Raw genomic sequence first — 23,056 nt, forward strand, 5'->3', positions numbered from 1 at the left:
TATGACTAACATCAGTAGTTGAATATATTTTGATAGCTCAAGTTAAATGACGTCATTGACACCTTACCTGAACAGATCACGAAAATGAACAGCTGTGGTATTCCACAAACAGTGAGATACAGCCTGGCTTTGTCTCTGCTGTGGTCAATGGTATTCAGCTAAGACTGGGTCACACAGCAACATTTTTTCTTGCACTGTTCCACTCTGAATTGCTTTTAACAGGGAAGTAAGTCTGACAATACTAATAGGGCATGAAAGCATCTATTTGAAAAATGGCATTTTTTCAGATACTCCTTTGTCTCACTTAAGATAAGTATTTGGAATATTACCTACACTGTGGATATTGGGTCAGGGGGAGGGGGAGAGGAATGACTAATGGCTCCCTGAAACCGGTTTAGTCTAGTGAAATCTTAAATTTCATTCTCCTTAAGCTATCACTCCATGTAGACTGCTCAGCCCTGCTTACTGACGACAAGCCCCAGCCTCTGTGCATGGACTAATACTCTGTAATTCAAGAGATTTCTGTTGGTCAGCGTTCAGCTGCTCAAAAGCACGTAGCATTGAGCCCTCCCTGGGGATAAAGAGAGATGCTCTAGAATTGAGAGCTGAGAGCCCTTCTTTTCTACTGAACATTATATTTACTCTCCTTTTATCTTTATTCTTTTTTTCTAATACCAAAAAGATGAAGAAGGAAGTAAATTTATGTGAAATGTTTTGATGCAGAGATTAGCCTAATCAAGAAATCCGAAAGAAAGTGCAAAACGGTGCATGTTAAACAGCTTTGTTTCTTTTAGCAAGGGCTCTGCGGAAAATCTATGTAAGTATTAAGAATATCAGGATACTTACTGTCTTTTAAAAGAAGTCTGAAGTTCGCAGTGAAAATACTTCAGACCCTTTTAAAACAGCTGCTTGTAATTACATGACTATAGATACTGAGGTACTCTCTGTGCCCAGGATAAAATCCTAGCAAAAGCAGTGTGAAACTTTGATCACATTGGAACCTAAAAAGGATTAAAATATTTGCCCTCATTGAACGAACTTTGACGCTGTATTCCTAAAGCTACTAAGCTTCAAGAAATACATTTAAAAAATCTTGAAATAATTTCTGGTACAGTGAAGACGTGGGAGAGGTATCTCATAATAACTTGGGGCAACTGGATTGCAGTTCTTGGGTGAGGAGTAGAAAAAACAACACAAGAAGAGGGGAAGATTGATGTAGAATAAACTCAGTGTTTTCTGCCAGAATGCCTGCAATCATTATCATCTCACAATCTGAAAGATGGCAGGAAAAACTCATATGACTGGACGGAAAAGGCAAAAACTTTTTAGTCTGCCAAGGCTGTAATCACAATGAAGAATGACACCTGAACCTTATCATGACAGTGAGTGGGAGTCGCATAATAAGATACTATTTCCTCTAAGACGCATGGTATGGGGCTTCTCCTTTTCCATCTGATAGAGTAAAAACTGAATAAAAACATGCCATTGATTTGTAAAGCTGTTCCCTGCAAAATGGATATCTTGCTTTGTTGTGTTTTCATACTTGCATACAAGTTCTCCTTGATTACCTGTCAAAAACAGCTCTCATATTTAATCTGTGGACAGGGAAAAATAAATATTTTCATTTCTGAATGAATGTGTATCTGCAGCTGTATTTTGAAGAGGGAACAACAATGGTTTGGCATTTATTCTTTGCATTTAGTCACCTGGAGAAGTGTTCCAGTTTTCAAATAAAATGAGCACTTAGTTTCCAGTCAGTTCAGTGGGATTTTCATTTCCCAGCAACTTTGAAAATACCCTGTACTGATAATAAACCACCCTAGTAATTTTGTGTTTTGTATCAATCAGTGACTTTTTGAAATCCAGGCAGAGTTATGAGATTAGGGCTCGTGAAACATTAAGCCAGTGCAACACTTCCCACTTCCTAACATTTTGAGTAAGTTAATGTATAATACAGAAATAACATCAGTTTTGGCTGATGAGTAATGACTGAAAGTGTCAAGCAATGAGTTTAGCTCACTTGTCCAGGAAAATGAACAAGACGTAGTCAAAATTGTTGATAGTCTGATCTCACATCAGTAGGTATATTTTTCTGAAGAAAATACTTTGATTTTAGGCTGCTGCATTAATCTTTCTGTTCACTTACTTTTGAGAAAAAGGTCGTCTCTGACAATCAGAGAGTATATTCAATGCTCACGTTTTCTAGATACTAGCATGGCTTACCTGAGAAGACCAGTGGAACTCATCACCAGTGTAAGAGGCAAAATCAGTGTTGCATGATCTCACTGAGGTTGGTTTTATTTTAGGAAGTAAAATATCAGTATTAAGCAGAGTTTCCAGCTGAGGGTCAAAGGTAATGCCAGGTTATGCCCTCCTACTCATGCAGGATCAAAGACATGATTGACTATACATGCTATGTCTTGGTAAGGAAGTGCTGCAACCTTGGCGCAGCCACAGATAGAGGACGGCATACCTGCTACTATTAATATGGAGAACCTGGGACAAGAGATGAGCTTGGGAAGTCTTCGTGCTTAGTATAGTTAATTGTTTGTATCACAATAGTTTATAGTTGTATAGTCTGGGATCCCAGTGTTCTGGGCATTGTGCAAACACAGAATAACAAGATGATGCCTGGAAAATTTGCAGTCTAGCTGATTGTAAAGCCACTTGGACAATGGGTGGACAGATGCCATCAACTGAAGAGGCAGTGAAAGTTCCTGCCAATTCCTCAAAGTGCTTCAGTCTGCCAACATGTGTCACCTCTGTTTCACACTGGCTGAGCTTAAGCCAGCTGGCTTTCCTCCAGGTCCCTTTTTGCATCAGGTATTTAGACAGCAGAGAATGCATTTCTCTGGGCTCAGTGAAGAGATGTAGAACAAATATTGTTGTTCACAAAGATGACAGCGTATACAAGACTATCTCAATGGTTTTCAAATACATCATGTTATTCCTGGGGTTCAATACAACTTGTAGGCCTCCACAACTGAGAGCCCTCGAGGAGGAAATGAAATTACTCCATACAAACATCTGGGAATTCTTTCAAAGGATCCAGAATGCTTCACAAGATTCAGAAATTTGCTTCTCTGTAACTCAGCAGGAGTGCTACTGTTCATAGATTCCTGATGTTAGCATATGGCAAAAATCCATGAATAATTTTGGGAAACAAATTATTCACAAATTTTGCCCTTTATGCTTGTGAAGTTCTTGAATTTGTTTGCTATCTAGAAATGTCTTCTGGTAAAGCCTCTTGCTCTGTAAGTCATCCACAAGCAATTCATTGTAAATACTCCTAAAATACAATTCATGACCTGCTGAACCCTGATCCTGCAAACACTTACCCACATTCTTCTTGTGATTAGTTCCATTAAAATCAAAGGAACCTTCACATGTGGTTGTAAAGTTAAGCCCAGGCATAAGTGTTTGTAGGACAAAAGTTTAGGTTGGTTCCATAACCCTTGATATTCTATGTGCTATGTAATCTCTGATTGCTAAAGGAGATGCAGGCACTCAGAAACTGTGGAAAGTCAGGATTTTTCAGTCCCAGCGTACTACTCCTATTCCCTTACTGGACAGTTACAGAATCCATCCTTACGAGTCTGAATTTTGGGTTCTTTGAGTACATAATCCAGATTTGCTGGTAGTGATCCAGCTTGAAATTAGCTTTGGAACACAGTTAAATGCAAAGCAGAGGTTATTGAATCAAATTCATTTAAGAATCAGAGTGAATAGTCATCAGCATTTTTTATGACTTATTCATCACTACAGACCCTTCTGTGCTGTGAACTTTATAATGGGGAAAAGTACCGATAAGCAAAGCGTTCCTAGGTTTTGTAGCCATCCACAGTTATAACAAAAAATGCTTACTAGAGCTGGGCAGATTTGTTCACAGAAAATAAACTTGGAGTTTGAAAAATTTAGCTGGGTCTCTGAAGAGAAAAGCAAAATCTAGGCATATCTATTGACTGGCATATTCAACTATGTAGTTAGCTGTATTATATCTACTATATATCTGGTGGTGAAAAGAATATACTGCATTTTGGATTTAAGACATAAATTGCATTCGGCATTCAGTTCTGCAGTCTCACTTGCCGTTATTCCTATGTGTCTGTCATTTTCAACATTTCAAGCAGGAAGGCATCATAAAAAGCTCCGTTAGTTGTGTGTGTATGTATGTGTATATGTGTGCATCTAAATAATCACCAGTGACTAAAAAGAGTTACTCCTTCATGTATGCTGGAGATTTCCATCCCCTTAATTTCAGTTCAGAGAAGTAATATTTAAATGGTCATGAAACAAGACCTCTGAACCACTGAAAAGAGAAGATTCCTGGTTTTCCACTAAGATATGTAGCACATATTTCCACCCTTGGAAATTTTTCAATATATCTGGTACTTGATCCATTAGGTTTTGAATACAGAAAGTCAATTTTAGGTTATTTAGAGAAGTATTTTATTAGGTAGAATTTTCATCTCCCTCTGAGATCTGTATAGCTGAATTCACAGTATCAAAGAAAGAGCTAGAAGGATACAAAAAATGTTCTTAATAAAATGTTTTAAAACTCTCTAAAATATTTATGCAAGAGAGTTTTGGGATTCTTTTTTCCCCAAATAACATGTGCTTGTACAGGGTTTGTGAGGGTGCATTGGGGTATAGTTTCTACTGGTGTTTGTTTGGGGTGATGTGCTGTTGTAATTTCACCACGCAGGAATAACATGTTTCTGATTTATGCAGATTAAAAGCTTTTGTATGATAGCTTACATAGCCCTAAATTTAAATCTGTGTTTATACTAACATGCACATGTGTACACACAGAGATCCTCTTATGCCTCTCAACTCACCCTCCTATGAAGGGGTTTTAAGCAGGTTCTACTTATGAATATACGGAAGCCAGCTCAATAAAGAGTTTTCTCATGTATTGAATTGAACCGAACCCATTCTGTGAGCTGTATCCTATTTCTGCTGTTTGTAATGAACTGTTGTGACATGCTTTAGAGAAACAAATTACAATTTTCCTTAGCCTCACTCAAGTTGACTGTACTATTCAAGTCTAAGAAAACAGTGGTTTTGCTATCAGAATTTTAAAATTTGTTGTGTCATTTTATTAAGAATAAGAAAAATAAGTAAATACATAATTATGTCAAGACTTCCTTTAACATCGGTTGATATCATCCAGATAATTATATAGATGACTGCTTGAAAGTAGCTTTGTAATTGACTTAGTAAATAATAGTTTATTGGTATGCTTGGCAGCTCTAAAGAAGATTTTTATTTTATTTAATCTGTAAAACTATGGTTCAAATTCTGCTTCTGATTCATTGCTTTGAGTTGAAAATAATCTCACTGTAACCAGTTCTGTTAGGGCTTAAAGTGGTACAAATGATAACCAGGACAGTATACCTACCGATCCCTACAAAGAGCTCAGTATAAAGTAGAGAACTCTGATATTTTCATTAGTATTTTTTATTGCTTTTTATATCACAGACGGGAAGAAATAAGTGAGGTTCAGTAGCAAGGGTTGTTAGAAGGTTTCAAGAAGTGTCAGTGTTACAATCTGGGTATCTCTCACAAATACTAACTTTTTCTGGAGAGTGATGCTGGGACCTGGAGCGTAGATGTCATGTCTTCTGCTCTCCAAACATGTGAGCGGAGGTTCGTTCCTCTGCTTCTGCTCTCCTGCTCTGGAGCGAGGCAGCTCAGACGCCAGACTCTGGAGGGACTGCGGGAGGTGAGGTTGGGGTGACACCAGCTGTGTACACCCCTGTGCGGAGGTGAGTTGGGACAATCAACTCCTTCCACATGTGGCAGAGGCCAGCTTGCTCAGGCATGAGTCTGGGCTGGGGGTGAGATGTGATGAATGAGACCTTTGTATCTTTTCCTGTCAGTGAGACCTAGCAGGGGTTTTGAACTATTCCCCTACCAGAAGTGGGACGAACTGCTCTGGCCAGCCCACCTTTCCTGTAGGCACATGTATGTGCCTGCATTGTTTGCCTAGAGGTTATTGTGTGACACATTCCTCCGGGGGAGAAGAGTTACTCTATGCTGTGTTGGTGAGCTCAACAGCCTCAGGCGTTGTCGGGTTCACTGCACATACGATGTGACTCCTTGAGCATATCCACACTCTCCATTTATCAATGATTTCCATGCATCTTAAAGCTACTGAGTGGTAGGTTAACATGTACAGCACTAGAAATAGCCACATTTTTCACCCCTTTGTATCTGCTCTGCATACTTATCTTTCAGATTTCTCATGCAGACCTATTAACAAATTGGAGTCTACTTAAGCATGAGAGAAAATTTAACTTTCCAGCCCTTACAACTGTGTCTCAACATCTTTTCTCTTAGAAAAGCAGGAAGATTGCTTCTGAAAGAATATGATTGATGCATCTTATGCTGTATATATATATCAAAGGACTACTTTCTGTATACAGTATGAGTTTTTTTCCCCTGGTAAGCCAGGACACTTAGTTAATTAAGAACTTTTGGTAAATATTCTCTCTTCCTCCTTAATCGTTTAGTGGAATCCAAGTTTTCCTGTCTGCTTGTGCAAAGCATACTTCAGCATAATTAGAACACCAGCTGGGCTGTAGAGGTTGGGATTATCTAAACTCTATAAACAGCACCTACAGAGAGTTCATGCTCTAGATGTCATTGACTTTGCCGTATCGATTTGAACCAAAGTCATGGATAAAAATAATTAATATTAGATATACAATCCCGATGTCAGATTTTGAAAGGAAGTATGTTTCTCTGACTGAACTTAGTCTGGTTCCTACTGAATCGAAGGAAACTGGTCTCTCATTAAAAAAAAGATTTTGTTTCCTGAATTACTTTAATTTTTACTATTTTTTTCATGAAACTCCAATGCTTTCCTATTGCAGGCTGAGCTAAGTTTATTTTTTTGCAAACACTAAAATGCCAATCTGTTATGAGCTGTTTAAAATCATGTTCTCTGGTTTGACTGTCCACTTTCTTTGACACAACGCTGATTTCATCCTTTGTCTGCTGTGTTTCTTTTTCCCTTGTTCTTGCTTCTTGATTAAAAAAAATAAGGCAAACAGAGCCACAACATCTGTGTCTCACATGTTTACAAGCCCATTTCATTAATTCTATGAGATGTGCAGGATTTATATGTAGCATTTTGTTCACTAGATGTGTTTGTCAATAGGAAAAGTTTAATCCAATAGGGATTACAAAAAATCACTCATTTGAAGTTCCTATAAAAAATTGATTTCTTAAGGATTTCTTAATTTCTTCTTATTTTGACCCCTGTATTAATAGGGTGCACAGTTCTCTTGGAGCCAAGCTCATGGTTCAAGGGATGCATCACACAACCTTATTGCAAACTTGGCAACTGAATCAAGGGAAGAGATTAATGTGCAGTGCAGTGGCTGGACATGTAAGGTCCAGGAATCAGGCTTTACAGCTCCCTGTATGGCTCGGTAAAAGAGAAGGCACGCTGCTGTGGTGCTGGCATTTCCGATGTTTAGAAAAACAGGGCTCACTGTTCATCGTGAGTTGTTTTTACTTTTGAAGTTCATTAATTTCCCTGACATAGACAGGTGGCTTGGTGAAACTAGGGTTATTTGGGAAAGCAGGACTCTTCTGGGAGAGTAAAAACTGTATGGTTTATTCTACAGTGAAACCTTGTTTTGTCAAATTCCTCAGCTGCTTCAGCTTTAAGCTTGGAGACCTAGCTAAGTGTTCGGGTGAATGCTTTGTTGTTGCTAGCTCTCGTTCATATCTGGCTGTGGGGTATCTTGCGGGCAGGCTTCACCTGATAGTCGCTTCGTGTGGAAGGCTGGGGGGGAAGGAGGAATGTGAACAGATACACACTGCCCTGATTCTTTACAATCTGCTCAAGGAAAGTCGCCCTGGGAAGCAGGTCAGAAAACTCTGGTTTATGTGGGAGGAGAGGCATGCATTTCTTATCATAAAACTATTACCTGAATGAGTCTATTAAACCTGGACCCCTTGATCCAAATCAAACCTGGCCTTCTGGAGGGAGGGTGAAAAAACCCCCACATTAGACCCACTGGATCTTACACTAACTGTAATGTTATGCCATTGTCTTAATTCAGGAAGATATGGCTGATATACAGAAAGTATGCTCACTGTGGGGTACAGTGAATGTCTTCATGCTGAAGTTTTCCCTCCTACAATGAATTTCAGAAATTGTTCAACTGTGCACAAAGAGAAGGGTACCTTGTATGCCTTATATCTCAGATGGCACTCTCAAATGGGCCCGTTGTCAGTCCTAATACTGAGGAATACGTTTATTTTTTTGAAGTATTTATTTACAAATGTATTTTCTATTAAAGTAAGGATTCGTACCCTGTGCATAGGCTCAAGTCAAGTTTCGCCTCAGAGATTTGTTTTCTCTCTCAGTTGTTTAGCTTTAGCACTTTCCCTTAGTAACATTTGTAATTTGGAGACAAGTAGGCATTAATTGGGTTAATTTGCTTGAACCAAACCAAAATTTGAACTCCTTTCTTCAACAGCAAAAGATTCATTCCCCAACGCCTCTACCCCCCAGTTGCCTTCTTTGTGATTTATCTCTGTTTACAGATAAAGCAGAACGCTGTAACACAGGACAGATAAAGTGAGGACATTCTATACTCATTATATTTTCAGTAGAGACTACAGATAAATGCCTGTCATAAAAGAAGAGCAATTTATTCTTAAAACGTGCTTTGATAGCTAGGCAGTTATATTCTTTTGCAGTGTTTCCTGGTAACCATTTCAAAACACATCAGCAGCGTTAGTGGAATCTCTCAAATACTTGAGAGATGAAAAGCGATCCTTTTCATGAAGAAAAAACAGAAGACAGAAAAACTAAAGGTCACTAAAAAATTATTGTAAAGCTTGAATTTGGAACTCCCATCTTCTCCCCTTCTCTTGATAGATGTTTCTATCTTTATACATCCATGAAATTTATAGATCATATTGATTCTGCTGCAGCAGATCACAGGCATCAGAACAACCCAAGATACACTTAATATTACAGACAATCCTAGGTGCTTTACTAAGTCATGTCATTAAGCATAAAGTTTGGTGATGTTTTTGAAGGTACTGTGTAAGAACCCCGAGTTCCCTTTCCATTTAAAATGTAGACAATTGAATGAAACCTTTTTCATGAAAAGAAAAAAGGCGACTGAAATGAAGCTTGTACTCTGTGTTGTGAATGGAAATATAACCATCAAATTGACATAGAACCACTGAACTACCCTATGCTTTTTGTTGCCCCATGAAAGATCTTTCCTTTTTTTTTGCTCTTTCCCATGATGTCTGAATGTTTGATTCCCTCCAGCTCCCCTATTTTTTCCACTGTGCTCTGAATTCATCTTTATCCCACTGGAAGTTGTATTGTCTACTCTCTTTATGTCTCCTAAGTGAAACATTTATCTTGAAAAATAGACAAGTTAAATACTCAATTTTAAATAGAATGGATTTAAAGTTAGAAAATAAAATCCAACAGACTTAACGAGTTCCTATATCAAACAACAGGCTTCTCTTGTGTATATGCACTGCTGAAAAAAAATTTAAACAGTGGCTTATAGTATGGCAGAATGATAAAGTGCTGCTTAAGCATCAGTTCCCACAACTCTGTTGTTTGGTAAGGCAGAAAGCCTTGAGTCCAAAACATGCAAGGCAAGAAACTTCTTTACTGAGAATTCGACTCTTCAGTGTGCAAAGTGCAGTGGCCTTCATCCAGCAAAGCACTGAAGTCCATGCTTTTCTTTAAGCTGATGAATTCATTTGATCTAGTGAGAGCACTCTCTTGACCTACTTGCCAGGCTTTTTGGAAGATGTTTGTTGCATTTCTCTACACCATGCAGGATTAACCCCTAAGTTAAAGAACATGCTGTCCAGTCTGACGCTATTGTTATTTTTCTGAAGAAAATGTTTTAATGTAGCAATAGAAGTGGTTTCTGACACTCTCTTTGTTCTGAAGAGTTTGCTCACAACAAAAGGAACCCTTCTGTGGACACACAATAGCTCGATGATTAGAGCACTCAGCTGAAGAGGAAAGGACCTAGGTTCAACTCCCTGATCCAAACCAGACAGAGCAGGGAATTGAACCTGACTCTCTAGTGTCAGAGATTAGGGTACTCCGCTGGGATAACAGCAAGCCAGGTTTCAACTCCCTGCTCTGTCTGGTTTGGATCAGGGAGTTGAACCTCAGTCTCCCCCATCTCAGCTGCGTGCCCTCATCACCAAGCTCTTTGGCCAAGATGGGATGGGTGTTTTGTTCTTAAAAAAACAAAAAAGGAAAAAAAAAGCTCATTCTGCACCAGAGTAAAATCTAAATTACCCAATCCTGACACTTTCCACTGACGGAATTGTTTCCTGGCCAGGCCTAGAGAGAGAGCTACTTCGTGGTCGCATACCGAGTGCGCCAGAAGCAATAGGAAGATATAAAAACCCTCTGTCTCTGCAAATGCAGCTAAAGATGCGAAGAGATTCAGCCATGTTATCCACATGGCTTTGGCAGAAGCAGAGAAAACAAAACCACCAGAAGCCTAGTTATGTGAACGCCAGAGTTATCTCAGTGAACTACAGTTTTGTTTGGAGGAGAATGGGGGAAGAAGATTAATATTCTTTCAGTGTCGGTGCTGTCGGAGGTGTCTGTGTCAGAGCACAGGCTGTCCGTGTGAGTTCGTTTGAAACTTCAAGCAGCTTTTTTCCCCACTGGTTTCCATGCCTCTCTTCTCTCCCTTGGCTTTCTGTCTGGTTCTCTCTAATTTCCATGCTTATCTCCTCCTTCCGCTACCCTTACCATATATTCATGTCCTTCTGCTTCCCACAAATAAATTGTTCTGGCTTAAGCTTTGGTCTTTGTGATGGCACACATAGTTGAACCCTGGTGCAAAACCCTCTGTGAATGTGCTTATATCAGTTGACAGAAATGGATGGGTTTTAACTGTTTGTCTTGTCCTTGTAATCCACACCCACATATTGAATTTCTTAATCTAATCCCAGGCATTTTTAAAGGTTTAAGGATCTTTTTTCTCATTACCTTCTCTTTTGCCTTCTGATTTTAACCAGCAGTAGACCACCTATTGATTTTTGACAATCTAGCATGTGAACCCTTTTATAGCCATCTGCAGAGGGCTTAGTTTACTCTAGTCATATAAAGTTCGAGGACTGAATGTCTGTGGCTGTTGGAATTTGCAGTGTTGGGTATCTCCAAGTATGGAGCATGGACGTCTAATTCTGAATAAGAGTGCTTTACATTCATTCACTTGAGATGGAAAATAACCACTGTTTACTAAATCAACATTACAGTATACATATTTATACCAAAGAATTATTCACAGGAGAGTTAGAATGGAAATGTGGGGTGTATGAATTATAATCAGAGTCATTATTTCGGTTCCATTCACCAACAGGCAAGCACTGACTGTTGCAAAACGCATGGCTGGAAATCAGGTTATTATACATGCACAAGAGGTACTCAGTTTTGCTGTGTATGAGCATTTGGGATGCTACTGTTGTACATTCAGATTGTATTTTCCCCTACCCCCTGCAATGCCCAGGGCACAAAGATATAATGTAATGTCTTGTTTCCATCTCTCTCCATTTACGCAACAGCAGACAGCAAGATGCATGAGAACCCCCTTCATGTGTTGCTGTTGCTGTGTTATCAACAAATGAGATTTCATGGCCTGCTCCAGAAATAGGACACACACACTCCTATAATTGTGTACACATGCTCAGTCTTGCAGCAGTCCATGTCACGTCAGCCTGTGTATAAAATGGGGTCATGTTTTTTTGCAGACCAAGCCTGACTGCTGGAGGGGTATGATATCTGTTTCCTCTCAAGTCCCATGGTCAGTAAGCCTGAGATGGTTTTCACTTTTCAACAGCCTCTCTCCTCAGCCCTACCAGATATTACCTGTTAATACCAAGTGACTGACTCTGGGCAACGTGATTAGCATTAAACCCCACAACCTCTGCTGAAGTTGACAGGTTGGGCTTCTGAACAAATACAAGGAAATCCAGGCCTTGGCATGGCTGCAGGATATTCCTAGCTGGGTTCCCGACCAACTTCAGGACGTGCAGCACACAAGGGAAACAGCCCATACTGTACACAATGAAACTAGTATACAATGTAGTGGTCCAGTGAGGAAACCGTGCTCATAATCCATAATGGAGTGCTATCATTGGATCTCCATGCTGTAAAACAACCCAAGGCACTTGGTAATCAAACCACATGCTGTAAACTATTTTACATGAAGTCAGCTGCATTGCATCCTTCCTGGCAGACACTTTAGAACCATAATTACATTCATCTCCATCTTTAATTGTGCTTCTGTCATTGCAGGATCTTTGCTACCAAGCGCTATGTGTTCATTTCCTCAGTGCTTACCGTAAATTGCAAATTGAGGGTGGCATGATTAACTCTGAATTGCCCTGCTTTTTGTGGGATGAAGTCAAGCTCATCATTACTTGAACATTAGTTTAGTGTGGTTTAATGAGGTACACAGTATTATATTTGGCTTGGAAGATCCATTCCAAATAGAGGTCACTTTGCAAAGAAAGTTGGTTTGGAAACCTGCTGTAGCTGCAGACATCTCTCTCTGTCAACCCTGGAGAAGTGCACTGGGTAATGGTGAATTAGGAGTGGACCTTCATTTTTAAATTAAATGAATAGTGTCTAATTACTAAGGTCTGAGCCTTCAGCCTGTCATAGTATGCCCACTTCTTTCAGCAGGAACTAAGGGCGTTTCATTCTTGCATAATATCATACCTTGTAAATGTTTCATGCTGAGCAATTGTAAGGCTGTATTTATGCTTTTGTATTAGTCATTTTACAGCTTTTTTATTTAGCAAAGGATGAGCCGGTGAGATTTGAAATGGTATTTGCAGAGGAAATCTGTCATGTTTAATGTTATGTTTAATGAAAGTGTCCAGGAAGGTAACACAACTGCCAATCCCAAATTAAATACTACATAAAGAGAGTGATAGATTTTTGTGATGCCAGGTTTCCAAGGACTGGTTCATTCCATAGTGTTCAAGTAATGCTTTAGTGGTTCTTGCTGATTCTTGTTTCACTTCAGTTACTTCCAGAATTTCCATTTTATAAACCTCTTTTAATCACTGCTGTAAAAACTCATTCTGAGTTAAAATTCAGTATATAGTTAATGTTCCAAGAAATAGCCATGCCTGCCTCCCCTTATTCCCAGCTTCCCTCTGTGTTGGAAATCCAATTTCTAAGTCTTTCATTTGCCAGTTATGGGAGGGAGGGACAAAAAATAATCAGATAACATTGATGAAAATTTGTCTCCTAATTAAAATTCAGTACTTGTAGGTGTCTGTATAAGCAAAATAAAGCATGGCTAAAGATTCTGATACTTCACCTGACTGCTTGCAATATAGCAAGATCTTCTGCCTTCTTTCTGCTCCTCCCTTCCCCATCTCCTTTTCTATATCGTCCTACACTATCCAACAATCTGCTTTGTGCCCTTGTAGAATCATAGAATCATAGAATCATTAAGGTTGGAAAAGACCTCTAAGATCATTGAGTCCAACCGTCAACCCAACACCACCATGCCCACTAAACCATGTCCCTAAGTGCCTCATCTACACGTCTTTTAAATACTTCCAGGGATGGTGACTCAACCACTGCCCTGGGCAGCCTGGTCCAATGCTTGACAACCTTTTCAGTAAAGAAATTTTTCCTCATGGCCAATCTAAACCTCCCCTGGCGCAACTTGAAACCATTTCCTCTTGTCCTATTGCTTGTTACTTGGGAGAAGAGACTGACACCCACCTCACTACAACCTCCTTTCAGGTAGTTGTAGAGCACGATGAGGTCTCCCCTCAGCCTCCTTTTCTCCAGGCTAAACAACCCCAGTTCCCTCAGCCGCTCCTCATAAGACTTGTTCTCCAGACCCCTCACCAGCCTCGTTGCCCTTCTCTGGACACACTCCAGCACCTCGACGTCCTTCTTGTAGTGAGGGGCCCAAAACTGAACACAGTATTCGAGGTGCAGCCTCACCAGTGCCGAGTACAGGGGCACAATCACTTCCCTACTCCTACTGGCCACACTATTTCTGATACAGGCCAGGATGCCATTGGCCTTCTTGGCCGCCTGGGCACACTGCTGGCTCATGTTCAGCCGGCTGTCAACCAGCACCCCCAGGTCCTTCTCTGCTGGGCAGCTTTCCAGCCACTCTTCCCCAAGCCTGTAGCGCTGCATGGGGTTGTTGTGGCCCAAGTGCAGGACCCGGCACTTGGCCTTGCTGAACCTCATACAGTTGGCCTGGGCCCATCGATCCAGCCTGTCCAGGTCCTTCTGCAGAACCTTCCTACCCTCGAGCAGATCAACACTCCCGCCCAACTTGGTGTCATCTGCAAACTTACTGAGGGTGCACTCAATCCCCTCATCCAGATCATTGATAAAGATCATTGTAGCAGTGACTTAGCTTTGTAATTGCTTTCATTTCCAGGATAGAGAGACACCAAGTCACTGCATCTGTGGGACTCCCCATTTGTGCAGAGTTGCACAGGTCAGAGTTGCTCTGTACGATCTACATTTGGATTTAAAATAAAAAAGTGCAGTGTTTCAAGGGTGCATTTGAAAAAATCCACCATGTATGTAATACCATTTGAGGGACTGAAAGGCATCTCTGAGGAGTGCTGGCCTTACATCTCCATCCATCCCGTGTTATGACAGTGTAAAAGAACCACAGACTGGCATGAGGGTTCTCTTCTTCTCTTTGAAAACCTGGTACCACTCTGTGGGCAGGGACTTTTTGAAAACAGCTCTCACATAAATGTGTGCTGCTGGGCTGACAGTTTCTAACTCAGCTTTGAATTGCCTTCATCTTTTTGCTTTAATGACCATTGGTTCTTAGTATCTGAATAGGGAGCTTTTTTGTGGCTTTAGTTGAGAGTGGATGTTTTTGTGATTTTCAGCTGATGCCTCCAATGGTAAAAATCTCAGTAAGAGATATCCAGAAAGGTTAAAATCAACATCAGTTTGTAGAAAAGACTGTTTTTCATGCATGTTTCCAAGGAGCAGGCTGCTTAGATTAATTAACTAATGTAAAAAACATCCCTACTAAGCAAGTCCCCATAGTTCAATTTTTCCAGCTGGAGACCAGAATTATGCACCTTATTTCTGAGGTCACTTCCATAATTGCAACAACATACATTTTTTGTAATAGCTTTTCCTTTTTAATGGATATTTAAATAGAGGTAATTAAATATGGTTATTTCATACCCATCTCCTGAGAGGAAACATAGCAGCGTGATGAAAATACAAGTGAATTGGAAGTAATAAATGTCTACTAAAAAGGACTGCATTTTGACTCCCTAAGTAATATTGGTTGCTAATTGTTAAGACTCTCAGAGTGATAATGTGGAGATTCAGACGCCTGCCATACTATACAAAACTGGATTCCAAAATATTTCAATTTAATAAGCTATTGCTGAAAGTGTTACTGCAGTCAGTACCAGCTGTGTATCTCAGAGAGGCAGTCATGAAATATGGTATGTAAAGCAGAAGTATAACCTTCTGAAAATAGGATCCAGTTGCTTTTCTCTTCTGAACTTTTTTTGGGCCCCTTTCTAATCCTGAAACTCTTCTCTCTGTGTCCTAATCAGTGGGCTGACAGACTTGTGTCACAGCGCCAACATTTCAGACAGATACGTTGTGTTTCTTACACTGGAGCTGGACCCACATTGCAGGTCATGTTAAACGTAGGGTGACAAGCCTCTGAAGGTTAGGAGTTTGCATTGGCACAGGCTGAACCTAAATGCTCAGAATTTCAGATTCTTCTCAACATACTGAAATGTCTTTGGCCTCCAAAACTGGGGCAGATATTATGTAGGCAGTGACTACCTAATAAAAACATCAGCTGCCTTGTGTCCACTTAGGCAGCAAAGGAGCAAGGCCTCTTTATCATCTGAGTTTTCAGACCTTTTTCCTGTTCCTAGCCAAAACTAGAAAAGTAAGAGTCCACAAGAGAATGTTTAAAAAAGGCAAATAAGGTCCACAGACCTTCTTAAGTTCTGCTTTGTGTTTTGGATGGCATCTGAGAGGATTAGTGTTCTATCTGGTTCATCCCTGCCTGTTCTCACAGTGACATCTCTGAACTGTTAGCAGCAAGAAATTTGCTTCTCAAAACCCTTTCAAACTCTCATGGAGGAAAAACCAAACTAAAAAGTGGTAATCAAAAGCTAGTCATTTCACATTGCTTGTGTTATGCTGTGGTGTTCTGATTCTCCTTTTCTTGTTTAACAATAATATTACAAGAAATGAAATAAATGTAATGAACTGCTTTTCCTATCAACAAATGCCCTAGCCTAACTTTGTCACTCAGTTGCCTGTGAAAACTGTTTATAGGATCATATGTGTTTCTGCTATGAACATTATCCCTTCTTTCCACCACATTTACCCAAAGAATAACAGAGTAGTTTGAGCCTAAATGAACTTACAAAACAGATACATATAGAATTCTTCACAAGCAGTTTTACACCACCTGGGAGTGTAAGTAAGTTAGCTGTCTGGACTTCCTCAGTAGTTAACGGGGAAGAAGAGATACATTTTAAGGGAGTTCCTATCCTATTCTAAGAAAAAAGTCCAAGGTAGTTGGGATGAATGCCTTCTGAATGGGTTCCTTTATACTGAGCTTAAATAACTGTTATGGGTGAGACACCTCGTTTCAGCAGGCTCAAGTTCAACAAATCCCACTCAATGCACTTTGGTATGATATGAATGCCTGGGATTGAAGGGTAGGGCCTTGAAAGAGCATCCTTTGTTAATTCTTTTGTTTCCCCCCCCCCTGAAATTAAAACAGAAAGATCATTTTATAATAGTAACAAAAATAAATATATGTGGAGAACTGGAATCTGCTTCCTGCCCTCTCCAGAAATAATACTTCTTCCCTGTAAGACATAAGAGATCTGGGGCTACAAAGCAATGGATCTGTAGCTCACCTCCAGCAAACATCTGTTCTATTCTACTTTATTATTTCTGAAATGTGGGTAAGCACAGATAAAAGAGAATTTGGCTCTGAGTTTAACTTAATTCTTTTAATTGGTAAGAATATTTGAGAGAAAAAAGAAAAGAAAAGAAAAAAAGGGTAATACCTGAGGGATGTTAACAAGGAGAGATGATAATGTCCTCAACCCCTCTTAGATAGAGACTGAGAGGTAGATAATTATTGTTTGTGAGAGGTTACCAGGAGGTGCAGTGAAGGAAAAACTGCAATGAGCCATAAAACCACTGACTCTGTTGAGGCCATGATTTTTAGTCTCCAGCAGAGTTACAAATTTCAGTTCCCAGGCTCATCTTTTGAAGGGCTTTTTTGCTGGAATGGGGCTCAGGAAGTCCTCCAAAAATGAGAAGGGCCCTCAGCATATCTAGACAAACACAAACTTGTGATTTATATGGATCAACAGAAATAAACTCATGAACTGTACATATATATGTGTATAGAATAAGAGTCCAAGAAAAAATATTTTCCTTTTATTGTCTGCTCTCCCAGCGTAACCAGTAGCATCAACAAACCTTGTTAAATTCTTTTCTCTTGTATATATATTTCAGTGAAGCCAAAGCTGCAAAAGAAACATGAATAGTTCTGATCATTCTGATTTTTGGCAGATCAAAACTTATTTATAATCTTCAGAGATATTTCAGTGCTCATTGTATTTGAGTGCACTGCTAAGCCTGATATTCATAGTAACAAATAGGGAATAAAAAAGAAGCTTTAGATTTGCTAATTGAACGTTGTCATGCCTTTAATTACTTGAGTGACTGACTCAAGACAGTCTCCTCTCTTGCAGGAAGATTAATGTAAACTCCCTTTTAAAGTGATTAATCTTACCTATTGTATTCACATTTTTACAGAAATGAACAAAATACCTTTCTAGCCATGACTTCAGATGTGCTGTAAAAGATAATCTTCCAAGATTGACAGTAATAGATTATTATCAACCAAGCAGGGAGCTCCAAGGCACTTGGGTGCATATTTTAGAAGGTGTATAGACAACTGCCCCACAGATTTAACTCCAAAAATCCATCCTCACTACTAAAGGTAGATAGAGAGAGACATGTGTACCTATGAGATATACAATGTATAATGACGATTCTTTGATTACCTTTATATTATAGCTGAAATGAGATGTTTGTATATTCCCGTCGTTTGTGGTATGTATTTGTTGGTCTAAGGTTTAATCTGGGTAAAACTATCCTTAAAGCAAACACTCAACTCTATGTTACATCTCTGAACCTGTAGGTTAACTCCATGTGGTTTCAACTTCAACCCTTTAATAACAAATTATTATTTATGTAAGCTGTCAAATCCACACAGGACAAGGAGCTGCACAAGAAGAAACTGAAGCACATAAGCCATAGTGAGAAGCATAAGGCTCCCATAAGAGACTAGTCTTTCCCTTTCTGTATTTAGTCCACTAAGAGTGCATTATTCATTACAATCAAGCTAAAGCTCCCCCAGTCTTGCCATTTCATCTGCAAGTTTGTTGAAAATTAAAGCTCAGCGTGAAGCCTCCAGAGAATTATTCTGAGTTAATAACACCTGCAAAGAACAGAGATTTCACTGTGAGGTAAATTGCTGTGTGATTGCCCACACATCAGCAAAAATTATAATTGGGAGAAACTGAATATTTTCTCTGTATTTAACTGGTGAGGATTTTGTAGGGTGTCATTTTACGTTAAGTAGTAGAGTTATAGTTTAGAATGTTTCACAGCAACCAATTGTGTTTGTTTTAACAGCAAAATTTCTCTTCTATGAGACGATTTCTATTGCTGTCAGCTACTATTGCAACTTTATGCAATGCACATTTAGAAACCTTTCTTAATCTTAGGAAAAATTGTCAGAGACAGGCTTTAAACTATGGAATTTTTTCCCCGTGATTTCTTGTGAATTTAGAAGTTGATACTTTCCCCCACCTAGCTGTATCTCATAAATAGCAAGCTAAGTCATGATTTTGATCTCTACATCTGTAGCATATGTACACTCAGCAGCTCCCTGGATGGCAGTGGAAACTACCTAAAGCATACATTTTTGTTTCTTCCAGATGTTTCAGGAATACACTCATAACTAACATGAAAAATTCAGGTGGAACTCCTAAATCAAATTGGCTGTTAACATTATTATCTATCCAAAAAAGGACAGAGAAAGAAAAAAACTCAAATTATCTTGTCTCCATATTGTGCTGCATTGTTATACGGTGAGGTATTATCGTCTGCATTTTCCACGTGCCCCGTATCAATTCACAACTCATGTTTGGAGCAGCATTCAGGCTTCTGCGTGATGACAGTAACACAACCCCAGCACGAAATGGATAAAGCTTTTATCATTTGAAATAGGTCTACATGGAGACCCTTGGACAGACCTCTTTTTGCCTGTCCTTTGAAGAGAACCAGCTCTGGTGCACAGGCCAAGTATCCTTGCTAGCAAGATGTAGTGCTGAGCTCAGTAGGTTGCTCAGAGACTTAGTTGCTTGATTCAGGCAGGTTGCCATGCTAACGCAGCTGGGTGTGCCTTCTGCATGGGAACTGCTTGGGCTCTGCCTGCTCATCTCTGGGAAAAAGTGCTTTTGTGACTTGCAAAGTTACGTGGCTTCATTTAAATCACAATGCACAATTCACTTACACGGTCGCAGCGTCTGAGCCTTACTTACCAGCAAGCTCTTTGCTCTAGAGAATATACTTTTGAATTATGCACTGAATGCTGCCAGGAAACTGTTGGTATAGTCTTCTGTCCCTCCCTATTAATCTCTTGCCACCCTTCTAATTTCTGTGCCTTACAGAGAAAGCTCAAGTGCTTGTCTCACTGAACTCAAACTTAGGATTGTAGTCATAGCTGTTGGGTTGGGTTTTTTTTTTTCTTTTTCTTTTTTCCCAGTTGTAACAGGGAAAAAAAATGGTTAAAGGCTAAGGGAAAAGGAACATATCTAGGAGAGTGACATCTGGTTTCAGATGTGTACTTTTAGTGCAGTGAAACTTGCTTCAATGAATTCCTGTTATACGCCTTTTACAGTTACTGGAATAAAATGTCCCTGGTGCCGAAGGCAAACACATAAGAGACAGGGAACTCATAACTGCATGAATGTGTTAGACAATAATATGTAGTGGGTACTGCTGCTGTACATAATAGCTGAGCTATTCTTACTGCAACACAGCTAAGGGCTAATATAACACAGGTTCATTTCCTTGGATCAACATAAGATGTATTAAAAAATAATTTGCTGGGCAAGATGAGGCTTTTCAGGCTCAGATAATCCTACTGCCTGCTCCAGAGGTCGCTGAGAAGTGTAATGAAATAACGAATCCCTACTGATTGACTAATCTTCCTTTTCCACAACACTTCAAAGCATTTCCCTTTTTCACTTCAGAACAGAACCATGGGTAAGCGGGCCTCCAACACAGAGAATTGCCTGTGAAAGTCCTGCCACGGGCTCCAGCTTCAAGCTTGTCATCTCTATGTCACTGCTTGTGGATTATCCTAGAGTTTAACTCAGCTATTACAGGGCTAGGGGAAGACCTGGTGTTTGGCTCAGGGCTCTAGGGAAGAGGAGAGGAAGCAGGTGTACTGTATAAGCAAACCTCCATGTGTCAACATCCATGCACTTGTCAGATGAATTTATCTGCTCCAGCTGCACTGCTCTAAGAGTGGATCTTTCAGTATATATTTATCTGACGTATTATGTGTCTGAAATGTTCTGTCAGTTTCTTTCAGAGAAGAACTTTGTGGCACAGGAAATGTAATTATGAGGATGGTCTAGCATCATCATAGGATCCCACAGTATGAACCAATGTACCAACTAACAGCATCCGATTGGGCTAGGTGCCGTATAGTGGGAGTTAAACTCTGTCCAAGAGAAAAGTGAAAGAGGAAAGGAGCTGACTGTTATTTTACAGAGAGGAAAACCAATGCACTGAGACAATGTGTGTTGAGAAAGCCAATGGTAGTTCAGAGGAGCAAAAGTGGAAATCTGAAAGAAGTGTTGTGCTGTGGGCTTCTAGTCTGTGTTTCAAACGGTCTGTGTCGTGTACAAACTTCTGTTGTTTCAAAGCTGTTCTTTTCAAAATGTGACGCCCATGGAAAAAATTTCTTGAAGGAAAAACAATGGCCAAAATTGAAAGAAAGGGACCCAAGGTATGGTATGCAAACCAGATTCCCACTTGCTTGAGTTCAAAAGGATGTTTTTCTATTCCTGCTCTATGTTACAGATATGTACCTGAATTTAGATGCTTGTCTTTGAATTATGTTATGAACTTGTCTGCAATTTATGGGAATTGGTGTGCAGAGAGTCACATCTATCTCTAAGTTTGAACTATTGTTGGAATTTAAATGTTGTAAAAAGAGGAAACAAGAAGAGAAAAAAATCTGGTTTTCTAGGTTGTCCTGGGGCCAAGAAGAATGAGTTCCTGACTAGTGTTTTGGATGCATTGTCCACGGATATGGTGCATGCGGTCTCTGATCCATCGTTGTCTTCTAGCCGGTGGGTTTCAGATCCTTTTTGTGTGTCTTTAAAAGGATTCTGGCAGTGGTGAATGAATTGTTGAGGGCTTTGAGAACTAATTCTTCTACCTTCACAAAGGGTAAATTTCCAAGAACCTATCTAGGAGAGTTTACTTCAGAGTTACCACTGTGGACCATGTCCACTGAACAGAGGTGCACTTGACAGCTGAATTTGCAGCAGCAGCAGCACAGCTCAGAGTTTATTTGTAGCTGCTGGTCCAATTGTGTCTCGGTCTTTGTTCTCCTCTCAGGCTTTACTTGATGAATGTGTGGTACCTTCCTGATTCATATTTTGCCTAGTTGCTTGTAAAGCAAACCAGTGCTATCAACAGTCACAGGCAGAATTAAAAATGCATAAGTGCTGTCAAACTTTGGGTGTCTGCAAGTCAGGTGCTTACCATCTGAAGAGGAGGTGGCATTTATTGTTATAACTTACACTGTAGTTCAATACGTTTAGCTGTTTTCTCTCTAAGAACATCTGTCATGGGTTGCAATTGGAGCCTAGGTATTCGGCGATGCTGACTGTTGACCTACTTCAGCTGGCTATATTACGCATTTTAATGTGTCTGCCATCTATGAAACTGTCTTTTTCTCTTTTATTTCTCTCTTCACTTTTCTCTGTTTCAGGAAATGAAAGAGGAAAGCACTGTTTTCTGACTATGGTGCTGACCCCAACACAGTTTCAGAGAGTTAACTAGGAGCAGATTCCAGCCCTCAGTGTAAACTTTAGGATACAGTTGGCCAAAGTGAAAAAAGAGGGATTCACTACAAGAAGCTAGTGGCCAAAAGCAGAGAGGTTTATGTAACAAAGCATCTGACAGTGATTTAACTATTCTGAAATAAAGGTATAAACTGAGGTTTATGTATCAGAATTAAGATTAAACTCTTGTTTTCTGTTTCAGGGTTTCAGAGCCTGATCCAAATCATACTCTGGAAGAGAGAGTGGTCCATTGGTATTTCAAACAGCTAGATAAAAATTCCAGTGGTGACATTGGCAAGAAAGAAATCAAGCCATTCAAGAGATTCCTCAGAAAGAAATCAAAACCAAAAAAATGTGTGAAGAAGTTTGTGGAATACTGTGATGTGAACAACGATAAGTCCTTATCCGTTCAAGAATTAATGGGCTGCTTGGGAGTAACAAAAGAAGAAGGTAAAGCAGAAACAAAGAAACGCCATAGTAAGAACCTTTTCTACCTTGTTCACTAGATTCTTCAAAGCTGACGGTCTGATATTTGTATATGCCAGAAGTATACAAAAAAAAAGAATACACCTGTCTGTAGCTAATGCAGCTGTTGCTTAGGGCAGATGGCAGGAAAGCTGCTTCTGTGTAGGCAAATCATCACTTTGCTCCAACAGAATCAGAAACTTCCCCTTGATTCTGACCATTAAATGTATTACAGTAGGAAACCTAAGAGGGTACGATAACATTAACAGTCATCAAAAAGTCAGTTTAATGTTATTACAGTACTATGTCCTGAATGAGTGTATCACACCGGTGCTTTCTGAATTCCTGCTGGGAAGGAAGTGCATTGTTGAGCTTTCTAATGACTCCTCAT

At 39.7% G+C, this 23,056-nt stretch overlaps 1 protein-coding gene across 4 annotated transcripts in view; it reads left to right on the top strand.

Annotated features, from left to right (window-relative positions):
- SMOC2 (SPARC related modular calcium binding 2) overlaps nucleotides 1-23,056 on the top strand; it is a 150,610-nt gene that overhangs the window by 120,931 nt on the left and 6,623 nt on the right. For 2 of the 4 annotated variants that reach the window (XM_076334030.1, XM_076334031.1), the window contains exons 10-11: nucleotides 21,378-21,480; nucleotides 22,403-22,677. In XM_076334030.1, the coding sequence (XP_076190145.1) occupies nucleotides 21,378-21,480; nucleotides 22,403-22,677 (378 nt within the window). The remainder of the gene's footprint in view (nucleotides 1-21,377; nucleotides 21,481-22,402; nucleotides 22,678-23,056) is intronic. The other 2 variants (XM_076334032.1, XM_076334033.1) reach the window with 1 other exon arrangement.

This window comes from Aptenodytes patagonicus, chromosome 3 (genome assembly GCF_965638725.1).
Source record: "Aptenodytes patagonicus chromosome 3, bAptPat1.pri.cur, whole genome shotgun sequence".
Lineage (NCBI taxonomy): Eukaryota > Metazoa > Chordata > Aves > Sphenisciformes > Spheniscidae > Aptenodytes > Aptenodytes patagonicus.